Here is a 20,619-nt window from a genome sequence, read left to right on the forward strand (position 1 = left end):
GTTTTCCTCTGGTCTCACTCCTTTATCTGGCAGAAAAACACAGCAAAGACATTTGCTGGTGTGGCAGCCCCAAACAATGGTTTCTTCAAACAAAACTAGCTCTCTTCAGCACACAGCACATCACAGTTTACAGATCAAGGCAAAAAACCCAAAAGTCTCAAGATCCACTGCTCTCACTTATCCCTGCCCAGTACAACAACGCGGCAAAGTTCATTGCTGGCCACACAGCCTCCCACCCCCCGGAGCAGAATGACATAATCTTGTTGTGTTTGTACAGCACCCACCACAAGTGCCATTAGTCCCAGTCAGCCCCATGGGTGCTACTGAACGCAAACAAAACTAGGGATGTTTGAGACAATCAGACAGCAGATGCAACAGAAATGAATTAATTTATATTTGAACAAAGGCAAAAGCCGATGGGAGGTTAAACACGACAAGCTTGACAGGAATTCATTTGAAGACAGAGCTGAAAGGAGAGATGCTGAAATGGTACATTTCACTGCGTATCTTGGAACTGAAAAATGACCCAAAGCCATCCGAGACTTAAACAGTTACAGCCAAGGAGTTTATCTTAGTATCTAAGCTGTGACTCTTCAGGGCCAGCTTTGTAATTCTTCTGAACAGACACATCATGGAGACTTCTGCAGCATATAGGAACATACCATCAATCTGACTGACCGAACACCTTTGTACTTTTTATTATACAGACAAGTGCTGAAGCTTTATTTGTGCAAAAGCTGCTTTTTATCTACAGGGACAGGCTGATAATGACAGCTGGATAAGTGTTAACAGAACAATCTTTATTAGCAACTTGAACTATTTAAAAAAGGGGTCTCCACAAATTAAACCTGTAGATGAGTTCAGTCACCCTAAAAAGTGGTAATTCAGGATTATACAGCCACAACAGGGACAATGGAACTATCAAACAGGTTCTAGCTGTTCTTTTTATGGCATTGATTTTTTTTTAGTACATTCAAAGCATTATTGCATCAGAAAACATATCATGCATCTTTATGTTTCCAGACAAAATCACCTGTATTTGTCACTTCTAGCTACATCTCAAAGGTGCACCAAATCTACAGTTTCATGGTTTTAGTTGCATGCTTTGCCTATATGCATGCTGAGATAATAAATATTAAATACAGGAAAGAACATAAGAGAACCAAACTGACATAAGGAATATTTTACGGCAGCTCTTGTTATGTTCTGCCAGTTAAAGAGCTTGTCAAAAAATTGAGGTAACAACAGTGGCCACACCACTCAGCTGAGTATCGCTCAAAATTCACGGAAGTTTTCAGAAATTCAAGTATGCAAACACCAGCTGCAACTTGTCAGAAATGCCAGAGAAATTAGGTTGGCTGCATTTTATTAGTCTATTAGCTGGCGTTCACACAGCTCCTTGTAAATCCTTTTTCTCACTCGGGGCATATCTTCCTGGGAGAACTGAAAAGGCTGGTCTAAGGCGAGGCACTTGCAGTACTGAGGAAAAGGAAAAGGCTTGATTGAAAAAAAAAGGACATTTACTGTAAAAACAATACTGGCCACTGATTTTTAAAAAGCAGTATTCTTACCTGGAGCACAAAAACCCCACAGTCACTGTCATTTTTCTGTTGTGGAATGCACTAAAAGGAAAAGAAACAAGAAGAGACTTATTAGATCTTTATTTATCCTTTTATTCTCTAAGTCCTCCTTAAAGTCCAAAAGGAAATTCAGTAAAACCATCAGGTATCTTGTTCTCAGAGCTAGTTGCTCTGCAGCACTAGAAACTGCAGTTGTAATGACTTATTCTGATCCCAACTTTTGCAAGGTGACACTCAACACCTTGTTAAAATAACACCTAACATTTAGAAAAATATATAGTGTAGGACAGAAAACAAATTACAAATCTTTCTTTCAAGTTTATTTTCTTTTAGTGACCTACACAGAACAGCTTCTCAATTAGTTTAAATAAATGTTTGTACAGCATTATCTGCTTTACACAGGACCAAACTATATCAGCAAAGTCACACAGGCCTAGAGGAAGATTACTCTCAGCACCCATGCTACCGGCAGGGTGTTTCCTCCCCCAACCACACTAGTGGGTCTCAAAGAGCATGAAGGGTGGGTGGTACATTGTCAGGCAACAGGGCTGAGCGAGGCAGTCTCAAATGAGATGTTTCAAACTTTGCTATTTCTTCAAACACGCTCAACTTTGATACGTGGAGATAAAAAGTTCCACTCACTAGTGTTGCTATGCCTCTGGCTCTTGAGGAGGAAAGGTAATTATTTTTCCTCAACTCCCAGATCTTCTACCACACAGAATGCAGAAGGACAAATTCTGACTGCACAGTATGTGCATGAGTGCAGAGAGGAATAATTTCATCATTGTATCAGCATCTAAAAATAATCCTGTGCAAGGAAGGAACTGTTGGGAGTGTGTCTAGTGTGCAATGACCCGTTTTATATCTTTGGAGCCATTATGGGATGGCTATGCAATTCATATTCCCTCCTTTACAGCACACACAAGTTATTCCCTTTTATTGTTGCCAGACTTTGTTTACTTGTGATCAAACGTAATGATGTGCCACAAGCAGCCCTGGAGACCAAAGCCCTCCATCTGTAGCATATATAAAATATAGGCAGTAGCAGCATTAGCCTTTTCCCTCCCTCACCAAATTCCATCCTTTTGGCATAGTTCAGAACAGTCCTTTCAGGAGAAGTGAGGAAGCTCAGTCTCCAGCTCTTTCAGTCCTTGACCTTGTGCTAACACAGGCACCAGTACAGATTTTGCTGCACGGATATTTAATTGTCCAGAGATTAGGCTCAGATCACCAAGTCACTTGCAGAAAGTATTAAAGACCTGCTGGGAGCTGAATGAGTGACAGAGCTCTAATTCCCATGTGTAACCACCTGTGTCGCTTCTACCACCCTTCATGTGGTCAGCATAAACCAATTTACTACTTGTACAAATATATGGGTTTAGAAGCAGCCTCCTAAAATCTCCCAGAAAGTCAGACTCCAGAGCTTGAAGCGCTGCCATTTACCTTTGTTACAGCAGTCTGCCAACCCTGAAGAAACTCGGGACAATTCTTCTCTTTTGCTTCAGTCAGCAAATACTTTCGAATATTCTTTAAAAAGGAAAGGGGAAAAAAAGCAACAATATTATTTACTAGCTAAAGAACAGGAGAGAGACATTGACGTCTTTACTGGTATCCTTTTGCCAATGAGGACAAATTTCAGGTCAGCATTAAGCACTAGGAGCTGAGGTCAGATCTAGAGGTAAAGACATGAACTCTGGTGGGTACTGTGCCTTCTACCATCAAGGCTCATTTTGGTTTATCAAGGGGAGCTGTAATACCCCTCAGCCCCACTGAACACCAGTATTCTTAATACTAGATTAGCTGTGGCACTCAGACACCGAGTCAGAGTGCTGTCAGACATGCAGACACACAGTGCAGTCTGGCATGTGCTCTCTCCTGGCTTGCTTGGCTGACACCACGGCCCTTACATTCAATACGAGAGCATTTTCCTGCCTGAATCTCAATCCAAAAAGCTTTAAGTTCTGCAGCTAATCAACAAAGCTCCAGGGAGAGTTTTAGTGACATACAGGAAAAAATAGTCTGACACAAGGGAAGGGAAGGAAGCAAGATAAATGAGCCTATGGTCTTAGGTTAAGCAAATCCTTCTACTTCTCTGTAAACAGGCTGGTGGTTTATAGCAAATTTAAACACATTTCAGCACACTAACATTCACCTCAGTGGATGGATCACAGTGGAGTTTTGGGTATTGGCCCCTCCTTCTCCTAGAAAGGGTGGGAATAAAAGTGTCTCATGTTTGTGAGACATTTAAGTGCAAATACCTTGCCAAATGGGAGAGGCCACATTGCAAGACTGCAGGAGAGACTGTAAGGCTACTGAGAGGGACCCCTGGTTTACGCTGCAAGTTCAGAAGCTGGAGAGCATAAGATCTCTCACTCCCAGAACAAACATTAGCTTCATCCTTAGCAAATGCCAGTAGGAAACTAGTATCTTCATTCAGAAGTCCTAGTTGGGAACTCTCCTGGGTACAATAATTACTACTCTTTTGTAAGCCAACAACTACACACAGTTAAAAGTAGAGGGCTGCTGCATCAAGCAAGCAATTAAGTTGACAAAATTAGCTTTTGTAAGAGGGTTATTACAATTTGCTACTCCCAGCAAAAAATTTCCTGGCTGTTCTTTACCAGGAAGACTGATAATTTAACTCCAGTGTTCAGGTTGCAGCACTGAAAGGTTGCTGGGTTATAATCAGAGGCACACACCTCGTACCAATGCAGACAGAGTAAAAAGGCATCGCGCTGTTAATAGCACAGTAACATGCAAACCCCACTGGGCAACACTACAGCATCTTCAGTCTTGTTCTCTCACCCAGGCAACCTCCCCCAGAAAGGACCACAATTTATCATTTCCTAAACACACGTCCCTTAGCAGTTGAAAGAACTGCCTTTACTCTCCTTCTGGCTAGCCTGCTTCCCTAGGGCACTTGGCTTCGAGCCCCTGCTTTTTGTGGGAGTGACAAGATACAGCCACAAAAGGTATGCCAATTACACGGTCAGACTAATTAGACAACAGGCAATCTGACCCCAACTCCCAGCTCTGGTGTGACCCTTGAGGTCTGTGCTTCAGACTCCTCAGCAGGACAAGCTGATTCTCATTTCATACATGGCAGGACAACAAGAGACACAATGCATTTAAAGTTTAAGGCTGAACAGAAAACAGAGGGGTGGTTTGTTTAAGAAAACAGTTCAAACTTTGCAGACACAGCTGTCACTCTTACCTCTACACAAAACTTAAAATGAATGCCTTGGGAATCATAAAATGAAATAATTCGATTGGGGATGTTCACAGTAATGAGGGACCAGTGGACTTCCAGGTGAATGGGAATTAACAATAGAGTCTTTTTGAACAAGTCCACCTGGCAAGAAGAACAACAGACATTAGAGAGAATTCCACAGGCACAACACTGCAAAGCAAGAGATTAATTGTACCTAAGTCTCCTCTCCACCACCCCCTAATTGAAGTCTTCTTTTTCATCCTCCCCTCTTCCAACACATTCCTCATGTGTATCTCATACACAACTTATTAGCATGCACAAAAATACAGTTACAGCCCAGAAAGTGGCTAAGGAGCACTGTACAGTACCAGTTAGTCACCACTGTACTTGTGGCAAAAGTGGTTCACGTTACACTTTAACATCTGCATCAAAGTGGGATTTCTTAAGTAATGATGGTAATGCAGTCAAGCTTCAATTTGGGTTAGCTACATATTTTCAGTAATGACACTCCTCCCCTATGAACACCACTGATTTCTATCAGAGCTGCATCGTGGATAGGTGACAGATGAAGCAGTTGTGATTACAGACACCCCACAAAACCAGCAAGCTGGTGCAGTTTGACTCTCTCTGCCTTAATACAGGCTCTGCAACTTTGTCAGGGGAAGGCAGAGAAAGACTGCACGATGCTTTGGTGAGCAGAAGAAGGGAGGGAGTGAAGACAGAGCAGATTCATCCTTTCTTGAACTTAACTTTGTAGCAGATGTACTGTGGTCACAGGCAAGCAAACAAGGGAGAAGGTCTTTGAGTACAGAACAAGTAGATCAGATACAACACCCCCGGTGTCTGTGTGGCAGATGAGCCCTTATGCTTTTGGAAGCTAGTCAAGCCAGGGCCTTTCATGATCTTCCTTCTCCCAGCAACTCTTGAAACGGTTGTCTAATTGCTGGGTTTTTGGTGGTACAGTCCAGAAAATAAGTAAAAATAGAATACTGAACTAAATGAACTCATTCTGTGGGAAGACTTCTATGTTGCTTTTTTTTTTTTTAAGCGCTGTGCAATTTGAACAGTACATAATTGCTGCACTACTGGTGAAGGCAGGTCATTTGTAGGAAAGAAAAGTGTATTTTTTGAGTAGCAGTGGGAAGCTGAAGGCACAAAAAGGTCAGAGCATCCACAGCAGTTATCAGCTGAGCCTTGCTCCCAACAGTACTTTTGTCACAAGCATCGATGGTCCCTGCTCCCACTTGCAGAAACTGCTTCCTGACCAGATGACAGCACACTCGCTACACAAGGATCCACCGTTCTTGGAAAGAAGCAGAGATGTCAGCCAGCAGCAAGCCCAGCCCACAAAGGAAAAGTGGACTAAGAGCAATGAATTCCACCTTCTGTGACGTCCAGCAACAGCAGAGCCATGCTAAACCCAAGAGTCCTCATGCGACCCCAATTGTGGGATTGCTGCAGGCCAGGCGTGCAAACCTGTAGCAGAAGAGTGGAAAGAGGCAGCCAAAATCTGGATGGGTCTTTAGTTAAGACCTGACGTACAGAAAGAATGGTGGCAACCTAGATTCGCTTGGCTGAGACAGTGCAGAGTCAGCTAGCTGACATGACAGTGGATCAAAGCAGGAAGGCCAGTCGGATTGGTGGCCAGAAAGGACAGACATGAACAGGAGCTTTGAAACCACTGCAGCTGATGCAGAAGAGTATGTCCTTCTAGGCTCTGGCCTCCTGTATCCCAGGAGAGCACATTCATGAAACCTAGTACAATAGTTGGGTGTGTTTAAAAAGCAGAAACAAGCTCCCCTTAATTGCACATTGCAGGACGAAGCAGTCTACCAAATCCTTCCAACAGAAATTGCCTAGTTCTCATTCTTGCTTTAGAGATTCTTCAGGAATTTAAGTGTAAATGTCTCAACAACTGTCCTGCTCTCATCTGGTCCCTTCTCAACAGCAACAGGAATGCAGGTTTTGCTTTCAGAAACCACCTTCAATTTTGGGGTTTTTGCAAAACTTGAGTTGCTGGAGAAAAAGAACATTAAAAAAAACTGGGAATATTATGCACCAATATTCAGTCTTTCTTTAAAGAGATTTTAATAAATTATATGAATAGATTTTATATTTGGATAATGAGTTCGTCTCTAGCATTTCACAGACGTGTGCTATTTAAGTGCTTCTGCAGAAAGATCATACATTCAAACATGGTCCTTGATTAGTCTTGCCTCATCTCCCATATTAGAAAGGACAAATGTTCCCAGAGAAGAGAGAGCACTGCCCTTTGCATTGGCTACCTCAGAAAACATCAAAGCCCATGATCCGGTATGGGTTCTGGAAAAGTGAATTCTGTTCTTGTCGTGCTAACAACAGTTTGGCTTATTCACCATGGGTTTCCAATTTCTGCTTTCTAGTATGTGTATGTGTTACCCAGGAGTAACAATCTCATTTTATCAAACAATCCCAGTTGGAGATAAAAGGAAGAAGCAGAATTAAGTCTGCTCTCCTGTAGATTAGCGTACCTGGCACTGTCAGGAGCAGTAAGAGACATTTCTTCCAGCTAAATTAAAAGCTTGCTTGAACATACACAAAGAGATAACCTACCACTGAAGATGAAGCCATTCAAAGTACATTTTCACAACATAAGCATACTAACTTGAGTAGTTCCATCCTGTTATTTTTATTAACCTCTCCTCACTTTGCATAGCTCCTTTGCAAACACATCATTTTGTAGATAGCAGATAACACGTTGTAACCCAGTTTTAAGTTAGTGATTCAACCCAGCCCAAAAGAACCAGAGCACTGATGACACGGAGTTGAAGGATACCTTTTTAGTCCATCGTTTTACCCCGTTATATCCTTTGGTTACGAGCTGTCTATGAAAAAAGCTGTTAAAGAAATGAACCTAAAAAAAGAGAGAGAGGAGGAATGAGCACAGAAATCTTCATGCACAGTCATTCCCCTTCCCCCAGGATAATTTATACAAAACAACTTGTAATGAGGCAATATTTAATGCAGGTTTAGAATAGAACCCCAGTAGGGACAAACAGAGGCTTTGCCAAGCCTAAACTAATGCTGGTTTTCAGCAAGCAAATAAAGCAAGCCTTATTTCCCTATAACATATGATGTGAGCCACTGCAGCATTTATATTTACACTTTTGTATCTCCAGGCACATCACATTTAATTTTTTGTTGGGGATGGACTTGGGAGAAAAACACCAGGATAAGGAGTTACAGTTTTTGTCATTAAGGAAGAGAACATTGGACTGGCAAAGTGGGGGTGGTAGAGAAGGGAGTAACTTTTGGCTTTAGTTGCTGGAAGCTCTGAGACTCAAAAAAAAAAAAAAAAAATCAAAACAGTTATGAGATTTAATCCAACAACACGGTCATTTGTATTCAGCTACTATGACCAGCTCCAGACAAAAACAATATTCTGCTATTTAAAAACATTTTTAATTTATACCACATCTATTTTGTAACTAAAAACCTACATTTATGGCAAAAAATGCAGGCTTATGTTAAAAAAAATTATTTAGCTCCAGGTTAACACTATTATTCCCTGTGCTTAGCTTCTTGCAATTACAGGAACAGATTAATACAAATGGAAATCTGCAACATCTGTTTTTAATAATTCTGCTAGTGTAGAGGTGGTAGAAGGCTTGAGTTATTACTTGGAAAAAAAAGTTAGAGAATTCAGCATCTGAAAACACAGTCTAACACCCATTAGCTATGCCAACAGACTTCAAACCACATTCTGAGGTACCAGCACAAAATCTCCCATGAGGATTTCAATTATGCACTATGAAGAAAAAGCAGACACAAGCAAACAGATACAATCTCCAATACCACAACCCCAGCACACACTCAGGAAGTACAGAGAATACTAATGAAGAATCACCATCACCACCAATCAAAGCAACAACGCGCTTTCTTCTGAGTTTGAAGATTTTTAAGAGTTACATTCTGCAGAGCTCATCTAAAAATGGCTTTGTTTGGTTTTTCCTTTGTGGTCTCACCTGAAAATTGTTCAGCTCTACTAATAAACAGATGGCTTTTTATAATTGCCACTGCTGCAAATTTAGTCACAGAAGGGGGGGGGGTTGTTTTCCTGATTTTTTTTTCCCCTTTCTTTTTTCCAACTGCCACCAACAGTTAGACACTGCAGTTGGAAAGCACTAAGCATTCTGTTGAGGATGCACAAACCAAAGAGTCCTGCAGAGTCAACAGTGCTGAGGAACCAAGCAGCTCTGCATCAATTCACATTCACCAGGCAGGCAGCTGACACAGTGTGAGCTGTTACGGCCCCCACAGCTGCGCGGTGGGCGGGTGAGCACAAGCAGCACATGTGCATGGTTCAGATGCTACCATTCATGGTTTGTCATCTCAGCAGAAATCCGTCTTCATCAGAAATTTCAGCTGAAACACCAGACTGGAGAGCAAGGGCACAGATAAAGAAGCAGATAAGCTGGAGACAGAAACCTCTAATGGAGAAAGGAGAGTGGGATGGGTGAAAACAGGGCAACTGTCTTCTACAGGTACATCAGTAACATCAGGCTACCAGAAAAAACACCTGCAGAGCTAATCCAATAAGATCCTGAAACAAGAGCAACAGCACTGAAAACTGTATTTTAGCACAAGGAAGGAAGGAAATTTGAGCAGCAGATAGCAAAAAACTACAATGAAACCACTCAGAACATCATTGAGCTAAATCTCAATTCTGTATCTGAAATATTCAATGTTTCACCCTTCCCTCTCAATCTCTCATTAGGTACATTTGCATAATAACAAAACCCCTCACCTTTTCAGGGACTGCATCCATTATGAGTTCACCATACATGTTAATTATCTGTAAAAGTTAATAAATATTGAATACGTACAGAAAAATTTTGTAAAACCCAAATGCACAAGTTCCCATAAAACGCAGGACTCTTCACACTTGAAGCAGCAAGAAGGAGGTGAGCAATTATAGTAACATTTTGCTGTAGTCTGAAGGACAAGTGCTCTGGAACTAATAGTGCTTGGCCCAGAGAGAGACTGTAACTGGCTGCTTGAAGTCTGCCTCAATTTGAAATGCAGTTTAATTCAATTTAAGTCTACTGGTGCATGCCCTGGGCACTGCAGCCTTCTTGGTTTTTTGGCTGTGGGCCACAGTCTGCTGCTTCTCTCTGCTGTTCTTGTAATCTGCTCAAGCTTGGGGATGGCAAGAGATGCTAAAACCTCTATGGGTAGGCACTATTTTCTCAAAATAGTGCAACTTCATTTCTTCAAAAGGAAACAGTTTAGTTGTGACACCTCTTGTCTTCCAGACTTGTAACTGCTATTATAGCTGCTCACCACTTCTTTTACTTCTCAAGTGTAAAGTAAGTATAGTCCATCGATAATGCAGCAGAAGGTGACAACTGATATCCTAATATAAAAGGGCTAAAAAGGGGTAAGGAAGCACATAAACACCACACATCTCTGACCTGGTCATTCAGCCAGTTCTGGCCTTCCAGTGTAGCTAAATCATCCATATCTAGCATGTGCTTATTATAGAAGACCCGGAAATTGCAAGTGGAGGTTTTTGGATGTTTTTCCCGATACTTCATTATTTCCCTGGTGATAAAAGGTTTTCTAAAACAGGATTGAAAAAGTGGGGAAAAAAAAAAATAAGTCAAGGCCATATCAAATGGACTTCTGTTCTGTTAGGTGTTAGACATGGAGCATGCAGTAGCAATGCAAGCAATTTGTCCTTCACAAAGTCTAGAATTTGATACTGCTACACACCTATGAGAGAAATCTTCATTAAAGACTTCTTTTAATCTTCCCATGACATCTTTTTCACAGAGTGGAACTAAACTGCCATATTTCTTCATAACTTCATCTAGGAATCCTTTAAATATACCAGAAAAATAAAAGTGCAAACATGTAAAAAACCCTCAGAGTTCATGACTTCATTTCTTCCAAGTATGAGCAACAACCATTCTGCACCCAACCAACACACAGCACCACACATGGCAAGCATATATTTAAGAAAATGAAGCTCAAATTGGCAACATTAAATAAAAGCAGGGAGAGGGGAAGGAGGACAAAAATAAAAAAAAGCAAGAATCTGATCACTCAGTTTTACAGGAAGAGATCAGACACCATTCTTGCCATATACACATATATCTACATCAAACTATTTATACCAGTGCTACGAGGAGAATCCATCCCCCTGCCTATTTCAGTTAGCATCTTAAATAATTTTACTGCAATGTAAAAAGCCATCAGTTTCTGCAACACTTTTCACTGCAAACCCAGTATCTTGTCCTTACAGTATGCAGAATTACTCGCCTCCAATGTAAGCAGCCCTGGCTGGCAGAGTGTTTTCAGTCTGTTCAGTTTCTCTGCTGCCACCATAGTAAACAGAAAAGACACCAGACAGACTCTCAGCAAGTGTAACTCATTTACCCTTGTATCCTAGGGATGACATTTAAGGTGACACAGAGAGCCATGTCAGCCTGCCATTGTCTGGGAAAGCACTGGGCAACCAAAAGACCAGAAGCAAAAGATATTAACTAGGAAATAATGAAAAGATGAATGTTGGAGGAATTAAAAAACCTAGGAAATACTTTTTTTTTTTTTTTCCCCTCAGACACAAGACTGGAACAGTGGAGAAATAAATCCCAGTTAAGCATACAAAACCACTTCAAGAATGAAAGAGAATGGAAACCAGGATTTCAACACTTACTTATTAGTGAATAAGAGAAAAAAAGACCAAGCTGTCCAGCTTTCAAAAAGTGAATTTTCAAATGCAGCAGAAAACACATGTTCTGTGTACAGAAAGCTGGATCTGAGATCAGAGCCCAGGGAAACTGCACTAACCCAAACTCCAGGACTCTTCTCAGGCCTGGGTGCGACAGCAGACAGCATCACTGGACAGTGCAGTGCATGTTTAGCTCTCTGCTCACTAAGGCTTTAACAATGTTCCCTGGAAACTTTCAAAGATCAGGATGGGAAGAAGCAAGACGAGAGAAACACCTGACAGAAAAAAGTGACAGAACAGCAGTAAATTAATAAAAAAAAACAAAGGAGAGAAACCAAGAAAAAACCTCAAAGATATGAGAAAAGCAGTGGAGATAGAGCAAGAAGCACACCGGGATGTGTGACAGAGAGAAGGGAGGATTGAAGAGTGAGAACTGACAATAAGGAAGCATTCTTCACAGGAAGATAAGCTTCCTCCCAACTCTGCCACACACTTGCCTAACAACTTTTATCCCTCACATCTTAGTAGACTGTGACAGGGAGGATATTTCTCACTCTATCTAGAAGTCTAGAGGGACAATGCATGGGGCTCATAAGTGTACCTTATTCTCTTGTCATATATAAATTTTTTAAAAGCTTTTTATTAATAGACCCAGAGGAAGGATTGTTCTTGTAGTTACAACTAACAGCAGTGGAGCTCCAAGAGACCTCTAGCTAGACTCTGAACTCACTTGGGCTGGTGTAACTGAATAACCCAAGGAGGAAAATACAAAGTTCAGACCTGGTGCAAGATCAGGCACCCCTCATGAACAGAATTTACCCTGGAGCTCTGTTTGATACCCAATAGCACATCAGAAAGCACTAAATATCGCAGCCCATTAACATCCGAGTTCAGCTGCTGCAGAGAAATTCAAAACCCGAGAGCATTCCTAACACATCTCCCTCACGCATGTACCCCAGGGACTCTTGCCAGGCTAGCAGTATCTTTTAGGGTGCTGTTAATTATTAACAATGCTCCTAAACAGACAAGAACTCTGTCTGTGGTACCAGAGTTTCTCTCAATTTCTCACATAGCGTCTGTCCTTGTCAAGCCAGTCATAAAGAGACACAACCCGCACTAACTTGTGGATGTGGAAAGCTAACTCATCTTTTGAGGCTCAATGTCTCCTTCTTCATGTTTTGCAATGACAAAACTGAAGGACAAAAAGGTGGGTATAAAAATCAGAGCACGTCAAACTAAACAACCCCTTTAACACTAGTTGACAACAGCTTCAGGTTTATAAGAATCTATGAAGCCAATTTCTCCAAATAAGAACATGACTGAGCTTTAACATTTTATCAATGGTACTAGGTGGCACAACGTGTCAGCTTACCGCTCCTTACGATGTGTACAGTATGCTGCTATACATAAATAAGACACCAATTGCTATTTTTACCATGTTCCTCTTTAGAGAGAGACTATCAAATACTGCATGCTCAGCATTCAGTAAAAAAAATTCCAAAGCCTTTTTGCTTAACCTTTGCCAAGACCAGTTTTGCCTTTTTAAAAAATATTGTCTAATAAGATTCATCAAGCCTACTTCATGAACAACTGTAGAGAAAACTAAGTGACAATGAACAATATTTGGCTATTAAAATCTGAGATTCATTATGCGATTTAGTTTCAGACTAAGACAAAGCAAGAGGAGACAGGATAAGACTAGAAGGAAGTATTAGAACACTACAGATTTTTGAAAATCAAGTTAAGAGTAATCATTGTCAAGCATTTAAAAAACTGGAAGTTTTAACCCCATATCATTTTCTGAAACCACATGATCCAAGACATTTAAAATGTCTATCAACAATTTTTCACAACGATTCCAGTTAAATTACATTGCATTCTCTAAAACGAAAGAAGCAGAGGCACCGTTCAGCTATGCCTCAGAACAGCTCGTCAGCGAAGCATTGATTCGTCCTTCCTTCATGCAGCTCTCCCCTTTGCAGCCTCATTTCATTAAGTGTTACGCTAAGCACCCTTTACAATTCACAGTAAGAAACCATTCTAATAAAGGAATTAACGCAACGTGTAACTCCATGCTACATCCAGCAGTTTTCAGGAACTCCTGGAAGCCCTAAGATATGTAAAAGGTATACCACAAAGCCACGTTGCCAGCTGCTCGTCAGCCACCCGGGAAGCTTTCTGACTGTTCCTTTTGCCTCCCTTCCGAGTTCCTGATTTTAGTCCTGTGCTTTCTGCTGAAGGCTCCTCAAGAGGACTTTTACAGTAAGGGTGATCTAGTAACTTTGCACTAAAAAGGTCCAGGTTTAAGGAGCCCTCTACTTCCATTTGGCTAGAGTCATCCTCATTTTGTGCCAGTTCCATGGATAAAGGTCCACTTCCAAAATTGTCATTGACATCAGAATCCTGCAAGGAGGACTGCAACAGTATCATTCCACCTACACCCATAACCTCATCCGATTCTGCATCATCTTGACCTGAAACAGCAATTTCTTTTGCTGTCACGGAGAAGAAAATGTCAGAGCAATGATTCTCTGCCAGAGCCCCGTTGGTCTCCACCTCGTACAAGGTCTCTGCCTCCGGGGAAGCTCTAGCATGCAGTTCTGGCAGGACAGCATCCGCACTGCCATCCTGCCCTCCGGATTCTGGCTCTTCAGAGCAGGGCTCAGCACATGGTAACACACCCCGAGCATGGCAGATCTCAGGTGCACAAATTTCGTTCTCCTCACTCAAAGATTTGGGTGTATTATTGTTCATATCTGATAAGCTGTACCAGTTCCAAAGACAGTTACTTTTAGATTTCCAGTAGGAAAGCCAATTGCACAATCCACTTTCAAAAACCTGCCGGAGCGTTTCTTGATGGGCCCTTGTAACTTTCTCCACCCACCTTGGCTTGATTTTTCTCAATTTGCAGTTTTTGCCTCTTGCTCGAAGTTCCGGGGATTTTATAATTCTACACCAAAACCTAAACATAGAAAGTTTCTTATGCATCATAAATAAAGATCTCTTTTTTACAGTATGATGGTTAAATTTGGACTTCTTTATAGTTGTCAAGGGGCCACAAGTTCCATTCCACTCCCTTTGCAACAGCATTTCCTTTTATAGCTGTTTAAAACTACCAGGACTGTGCTGCCCTCACCATTATTGCTCCCCTCCCCACTATACACAAAACCACCTTTCTTTACAGGTAAGGCAGCACCATACAGCGTACCACGTGAGACATAATGGATATTGCCAGAGATGCTATTAAGAATAGCAACAGTTTCAAATTCTTCATTCAAGGGGTCTTCAATCTGAAAGGATTCATTGTTGAATTTTCTTAATGCTTCTCTAGATGGGCTTTCAGCTTTGCGATAGAGACAAGATCTTTTTGCTCTCAGTAGCTTTGTAAGGGAAGTTGTGTCGTTCAATAGTAGGTTTTTGATAGGTTTCTGCATTTAGAGGCACATCAGGAGCCCACCTGCTTTGGAGCTCAAGTGCCTTCCTTCTGCACTGCAGTCTTCTGTAGAGTTTGTTGTGATTTAAGCTCACAATCAGCTGTGCACTCTGTCTTTTCTTCTTAGCTAGGAAAAATTGCTTTCGGAAGCAGTATTTCCCAAGCTCCCCAAATCCAGTGGTCCATCTTCTAGACTGGGCCAGCAACTGACTTCTTTTCCAAAGCAAATGTCTTCTACGGTTTTTCATTTTTCTGCTGCATTATGATCTTGAAAAACAGCTGAAAGAATAAGGGAAATGAATTCAGAGTTATCTGGATTGTAACGTAATAGCAAAACACTAAGGCACATTCCTCAGGCAACATGCCTATCTAAAATCCCACCCATCCTCCAAACACAATCCCACGTTCCCTAGGACGTTCTCCCTTGCACCAACAGGAAAAAGATGCAATAGCAAGAGTTGCAATGGCTCTTCTGGTGAGTAAACCAGCTCTTCTCTCATTTACCTTCCCTTAAGGTAAAGCGATAAACAGGTAATCCTCACCCAGCCCACGCTCTCTAGATGTAATTTCTGACTCTCTAGCCTGAGGTTGAATCTCTCTCAATATCCATGTTGTAGAGCAAGCACAGTTAATTAGCTTGCCGCAAAAGGCTTTTGAAAAACAAAACTCTGAAGTCCAAGTTAGTCAACAAGTGTGTGCAGGTACCCAACTCCATCAGCACTATATAAAGCAAATGCCTATCCTTGTGTAATAAATCTTAGCAGGCACTCTGAAGACACTTCACACGCTCACACAAATTTTTCCCTTAAAGGAACAGCAATTCACACACTGACACAGAAATTCTGATGCTCTGACTATATAAAGAACCACGCAGCTTAGCTCAGGAAGTGGGTCCTCTACATTTACTTTCCTCTGCATTCACTTGATACAACAACATCACCATCAGCTTCTATAATCAGTGTTTATCTTCGCATTAACAAAGCAGCATCAATGCAGGACACCAGTTAATCACCTTAAAAATCCCTCTCCCTGCTAAAAAACTGTATCTCAAAGTGTGCAATAAGGATACACCTGAGACTACACAGGAGTGTAAAGTCTGCATAGTACTATCTACACATCTTCACTACATAACTAAAAATATTAATACAAAGGTAGAAGAATTCAGAAACACACAGGGAAGACACCAGTCGCACACACAACAGAGGATGTTTCATGCAAATCGTCCCAGTCCCACCAAGTACATCACACCCGCTATTTACAAGTTTGTATTTTTCTCAAGTTCAGAAATGGATTTTGCTCCCCTCCTCTAACCAATTGATTCTGATTTACAGACTATTCTAATGAGTTTTCTCTTAGCCACATCTGTCCCTAACATTACGAGTAGGCATCATCCAGCTGAAAATAAAGAAACCTATAAATGGAAATAAAACATTAACAATTTGACTTTAAAGATGAATACAAATGCTAAGCACCTGCAAAAACAGGTATTTAAAGTCACACTTAAGAAGTTCTTCTGTATTTTTCACTCTACTCAACTTAGATGTTAACAGTAGGTGGGCTTTTTTTTTTTTTAATGGAGGAGTGGGAGGGGAGTAGAAACGCAGAGAGGATTAACAATACCATTTAGAACTTGGGTAAGCTATTCTCATCATACAGAAAACTCTCAAGAGTTCACTACCTACAACCTAGAGAGGAACCTGGCTACTTCCACTGACAGAGATGTGCAAGACAGTACAGCTTAACAGTATAAGCACTGCAACAAGAGTCTAGCTCTTTCATAACCCTCCACTAGTCACCACACAACTTAGTTATCATAAAAATCAAGACATAACATCTCCTCACACCAATTTTCTCATGCTTGCTCTTCTAGCACTTGCAGATTTCTCTACACTAGATCCAGTTTATGCCTGCTTTTACACTACAAACCCCACATGTCTGTCTGTTGTGAACAGTACCTACAAAACATTCCTTGAGTGGCCCCATTTAACACCAGCCAAGCCACAGCCTTGCTAGGACAGCTTATTCCACTCTTAATTCCATCCAGGTAAAACAAACCAACCCACCTAAATCGCAGTGTTCTCAACAGAACCATGTACACAAGGGGCTTCTGCCAACAGGGCAAGTCTTGGAAGAGCACAGCACATCAGGGTAATGGTTTCACTGCTTCTCAGGGTCTCAGCAATACGTGTATTTGCCCAGTAACTGTGCAATATACCTGCTGGTTTGTAAGGACACTCCTCAATGATGTGAAGTCAGTGCTTTTCTGCTTGCTCTCTCATAGCACCGCTTCCATGGGCACTGCCTGGGATGTGGAAGAAGGCTGAGCTGGTTTTCTGAACAGCTGAGGATTACGCAGGAGCTGAAACACCTACGGCTGCCATTGTTTCACCCACAGCAGACTGAACTAGTGATTACAGCAGGAAAAATACTGAGCTAGATTCTAGCAAAGATAAGTACTGACAACAAAAAGAACCCGAGGCAAACATGAACTGAGAGACAAGAGTGGTGCCACAGTTTCAATGCGATCAATTGCAACAGCAACCAAAATAGCTCATTTGTGCATCAGCATCAAGAAATCCAGCTTCTTAAAATGCAACAAAGGAAGAGCTTAGGAAAGCTATTCTACCCACCTGTTCTGCTTAATTTTTAACTAAGATCATTAAAAAATGTTTCACATTATAACTTACAATTCATTTTTGTCTGTGATGCAAACACTTATTTCTCCACACTGAAAGTTTTTTCTGTACAAAAAAGTTTCTCCTTAAAATGGGAAAAAAGTCTGACTAAGCCATTTAATCCAAGCAAATCTTTCCTGCCCTCCCCTCTCCCTTTTCAAACATAATCAATTTTGAGTATGGATTCCTTTAAAGCAAAGGCCTCCCCAAGGACCACTTAATCCCAGTCCTAGAAGCTGAAACAGTTCACTTAGTTCTAATAGCAATATTACTTAGAGTGACAAAAAATAATCCAAACGCAAATATTTAATTAAAGGTGCTGCTTGAATAACTTCTTTTCCATCAGTGCTACAAAGTATTACTGGTTTTACTTGGCAACAAAAATCAACAAGGCAAAAGGACAACTTAAAAGTGCACTACCAAAAAAGGAACTGAAGTGAGAAACAGAAGACCAAAAATAAAGCAAGCACTACCTTAAGTTTAAGAACCTGAAGAGAAAGTCACATCTTCACCTCATACATTGACACAGATAAAAAACCTCTGAAGTCGAGGAACTTGCACCATTAAAATCATTTGGCTAGCACAAGCCACACTTCCACTGCTCAAGGATGCTGCCAAGACTACACCAGCAAAATCTTAAACCCAGGAACGCCCCAAGATATACACCTGCCAAAGACCATAAGTGAAAGAAACTTACTGTCATTAGTCCTCACTCCTTCATCTGTGTTTGATACACCACCTGCAAATTACTAAATATTAAAAGGCAGAGTCCCTTTTGCAGGGGACAAACACCATCCAGAACTGTTACAGCTCTGTGCTAACGGCAGATTCTGCTTATAAAGTTGTTTTGTACTCTGAGCTTTTAGGAACATTTGGGAGCCACTCAGTTTTCAGAATAGAGATCTGTTACGTCATAAGCAAGCATGACTTTGTATCAACTTGAGGTAAAGCTGGCCTAAAATTCACTGAACACCTACACAAAAGGAAAGGAGGAACGGGATGCCCTTGATCCTCTACTGAGTAACAAATTCAGTGCAGATACATAGTATATTTTCACTAAAACAATTAGCAGCTCACTCCATTTGCAACTTACATGGTTGCAGTTTGTCACCTTCAGTGCAATTAAGTACTGGAAAAGACACTACATATTTACATCTTTCACCAATTTTAAGCCTGTTGCAGTTTAACCACTAATTAATCCTTGGAAGTCCTATTTATTTTTGGCATGTTTAGAGAGTCCGGGTTTTAACTGAAAAGCACAGAAACAGGAAAGGCAGACCCAGCCAATGTGCTGACAGGACTGTAACCAAAGGTTTCTAGCTGACATTTGAAGTGTCAGACCACAGAAACCTTTTGTCCACACACATGCAGAACAAACCCACGGTGCTGCAGCAGCGCAGCTACTTTATACGTAGATCACCACAAGTGACCCAGGGCTGTGTCTTGTGTGGCCAGCAGATCAAGAGACACACGCAGCTGGTGAGTAATTCAAATACAGCTCACTTCCTAACTCTTAGGTTGTTATTTTTTTTTTCCCCTCAGACTGCCCAGATTTTAATATTGCTATTCAAAATATAAAATAAGCTTGTTTGGAGGAGCATCAGTAATGTAAATAAAGCAGAGAGCCTTGGGAGCGTGGGCTTGTGTGGGCACAAGTAATTCATGTATCACTTGTCCCATCAGAGGCAGTGGTACTTACAACACCCGGGGAGCCCAGCCTTTCCCAGTGGAGATCTGGGGCAGGCTCTCAAGGACAGAAGACAAGCAGGAAAGATAAAGTAGGCCTGAGGTTAGAGAGCTGGGAGATGCTGTGCAAGAAGATGCCCTCCCTCCCCCAACCAGAATCTAAAACTGGAAAGAGAGAGAGGAAGCTGGTGAAGGGTGTCTCTCTTCAAACCACAGCGTGGCCAGAGCTGAGCTGATGAAGTCAGGAAGTCTGAATTTATTCAATTAGCACAGGCAGAAGTAACGCAGGTTGGCAGCACTGGGAACTATCTCCACTTCGCTTTCTTTTCTAACCTGCCCAGCACAGCTCTGTGAACTGTTAATCAAACATTTTGTCCCAGAGGTGAAACAAGGAAACACACTTTGACAAAACATAAGGTATTATAACACAAGACTGTACAGAAACTGCCAAAGTCCAAAGTTGCCAACCCACAGGACCACAGCAGAGCATGCAGCCGATGACCTCAGTTACCACACTGCGAGGCTTAAACTCGTACAGTTACTTTGGTCTCTTCCCTTCTCTGAACTCGTGTTTTTGAGAACTAACCCACAGCCTTACCCAGTGGGCTACACATCTGCTACATTTATTTCTGGTGAGATTATTATAATTTACTTAGGGAAACATCCTCCTTTAGGCTAAACTAGATTAGTGGAGATATGTACAGCAGATAAAATAGCATTTAAGAGAAATACTGTCACAAATCAGAGTGATGAAAGAGAAAAAAATCATAGATTAAAGAGCCTGAAGTTACTTTTATACAAGTAAGGCATAAAGGACATAAATCATTTTTAATCTTCAGGCTTCAGACTGATTTTAGCAAAATAGCACTCAAGCTTTGTCCGTTCCTTTCCAAATACCTCTCTGCAAGCCAGAAGCATGGAAGTAGCTGAAACAAAGTCTGTCAGACTTTGCTGTCCAAGATCTGTGAAGGGAACAGAAACTGAAATTTCAGTCAAGGTCCTTGCACATGTCTGGGAGGGTCTCCCTGATGCCTGCTAAAGGCAGTATATTTGCACAAGTATTAAACACATATTCCTGCAGCTTTGAAAAAAGACGACTTCCCTACTTGTGTTAGTGACACACACAGAAGTAAATGTGAGGCTGTTACCAAAGGCAATCCACTTCTTGTCTGGGCTAGATCAAGTTTAGTTTGGAGACAGATGTACGGAGAGCATGTTAGTTAAACCCAATACTCAGCTGAGGAGCAGAGCTCTGCTGTTCCTGCCCCATAGTTCAGCACCCCACCTGTGACAGCCACCCCTGCAGAGCTCCCCTCAGC

General features: G+C 41.4%; 1 protein-coding gene across 1 annotated transcript; it reads right to left on the bottom strand.

The window, feature by feature from the left end:
* Positions 1 to 370: 370 nt before the first annotated feature.
* Positions 371 to 15,279, bottom strand: SENP5 (SUMO specific peptidase 5). The gene is made up of 9 exons (XM_010168028.2): positions 13,639 to 15,279; positions 10,546 to 10,651; positions 10,245 to 10,392; positions 9,578 to 9,625; positions 7,607 to 7,684; positions 4,795 to 4,932; positions 3,024 to 3,107; positions 1,572 to 1,622; positions 371 to 1,479 (listed from the first exon to the last, which is right to left on the bottom strand). The coding sequence occupies exons 1-9, from the start codon at positions 14,594 to 14,596 to the stop codon at positions 1,369 to 1,371; spliced, it is 1,722 nt and encodes a 573-aa protein (XP_010166330.1). The 5' UTR covers positions 14,597 to 15,279; the 3' UTR covers positions 371 to 1,368.
* Between the last annotated feature and the right edge of the window lie 5,340 nt (positions 15,280 to 20,619).

This window comes from Antrostomus carolinensis, unplaced genomic scaffold (genome assembly GCF_000700745.2).
Source record: "Antrostomus carolinensis isolate BGI_N321 unplaced genomic scaffold, ASM70074v2 scaffold9225, whole genome shotgun sequence".
Taxonomy (NCBI): domain Eukaryota; kingdom Metazoa; phylum Chordata; class Aves; order Caprimulgiformes; family Caprimulgidae; genus Antrostomus; species Antrostomus carolinensis.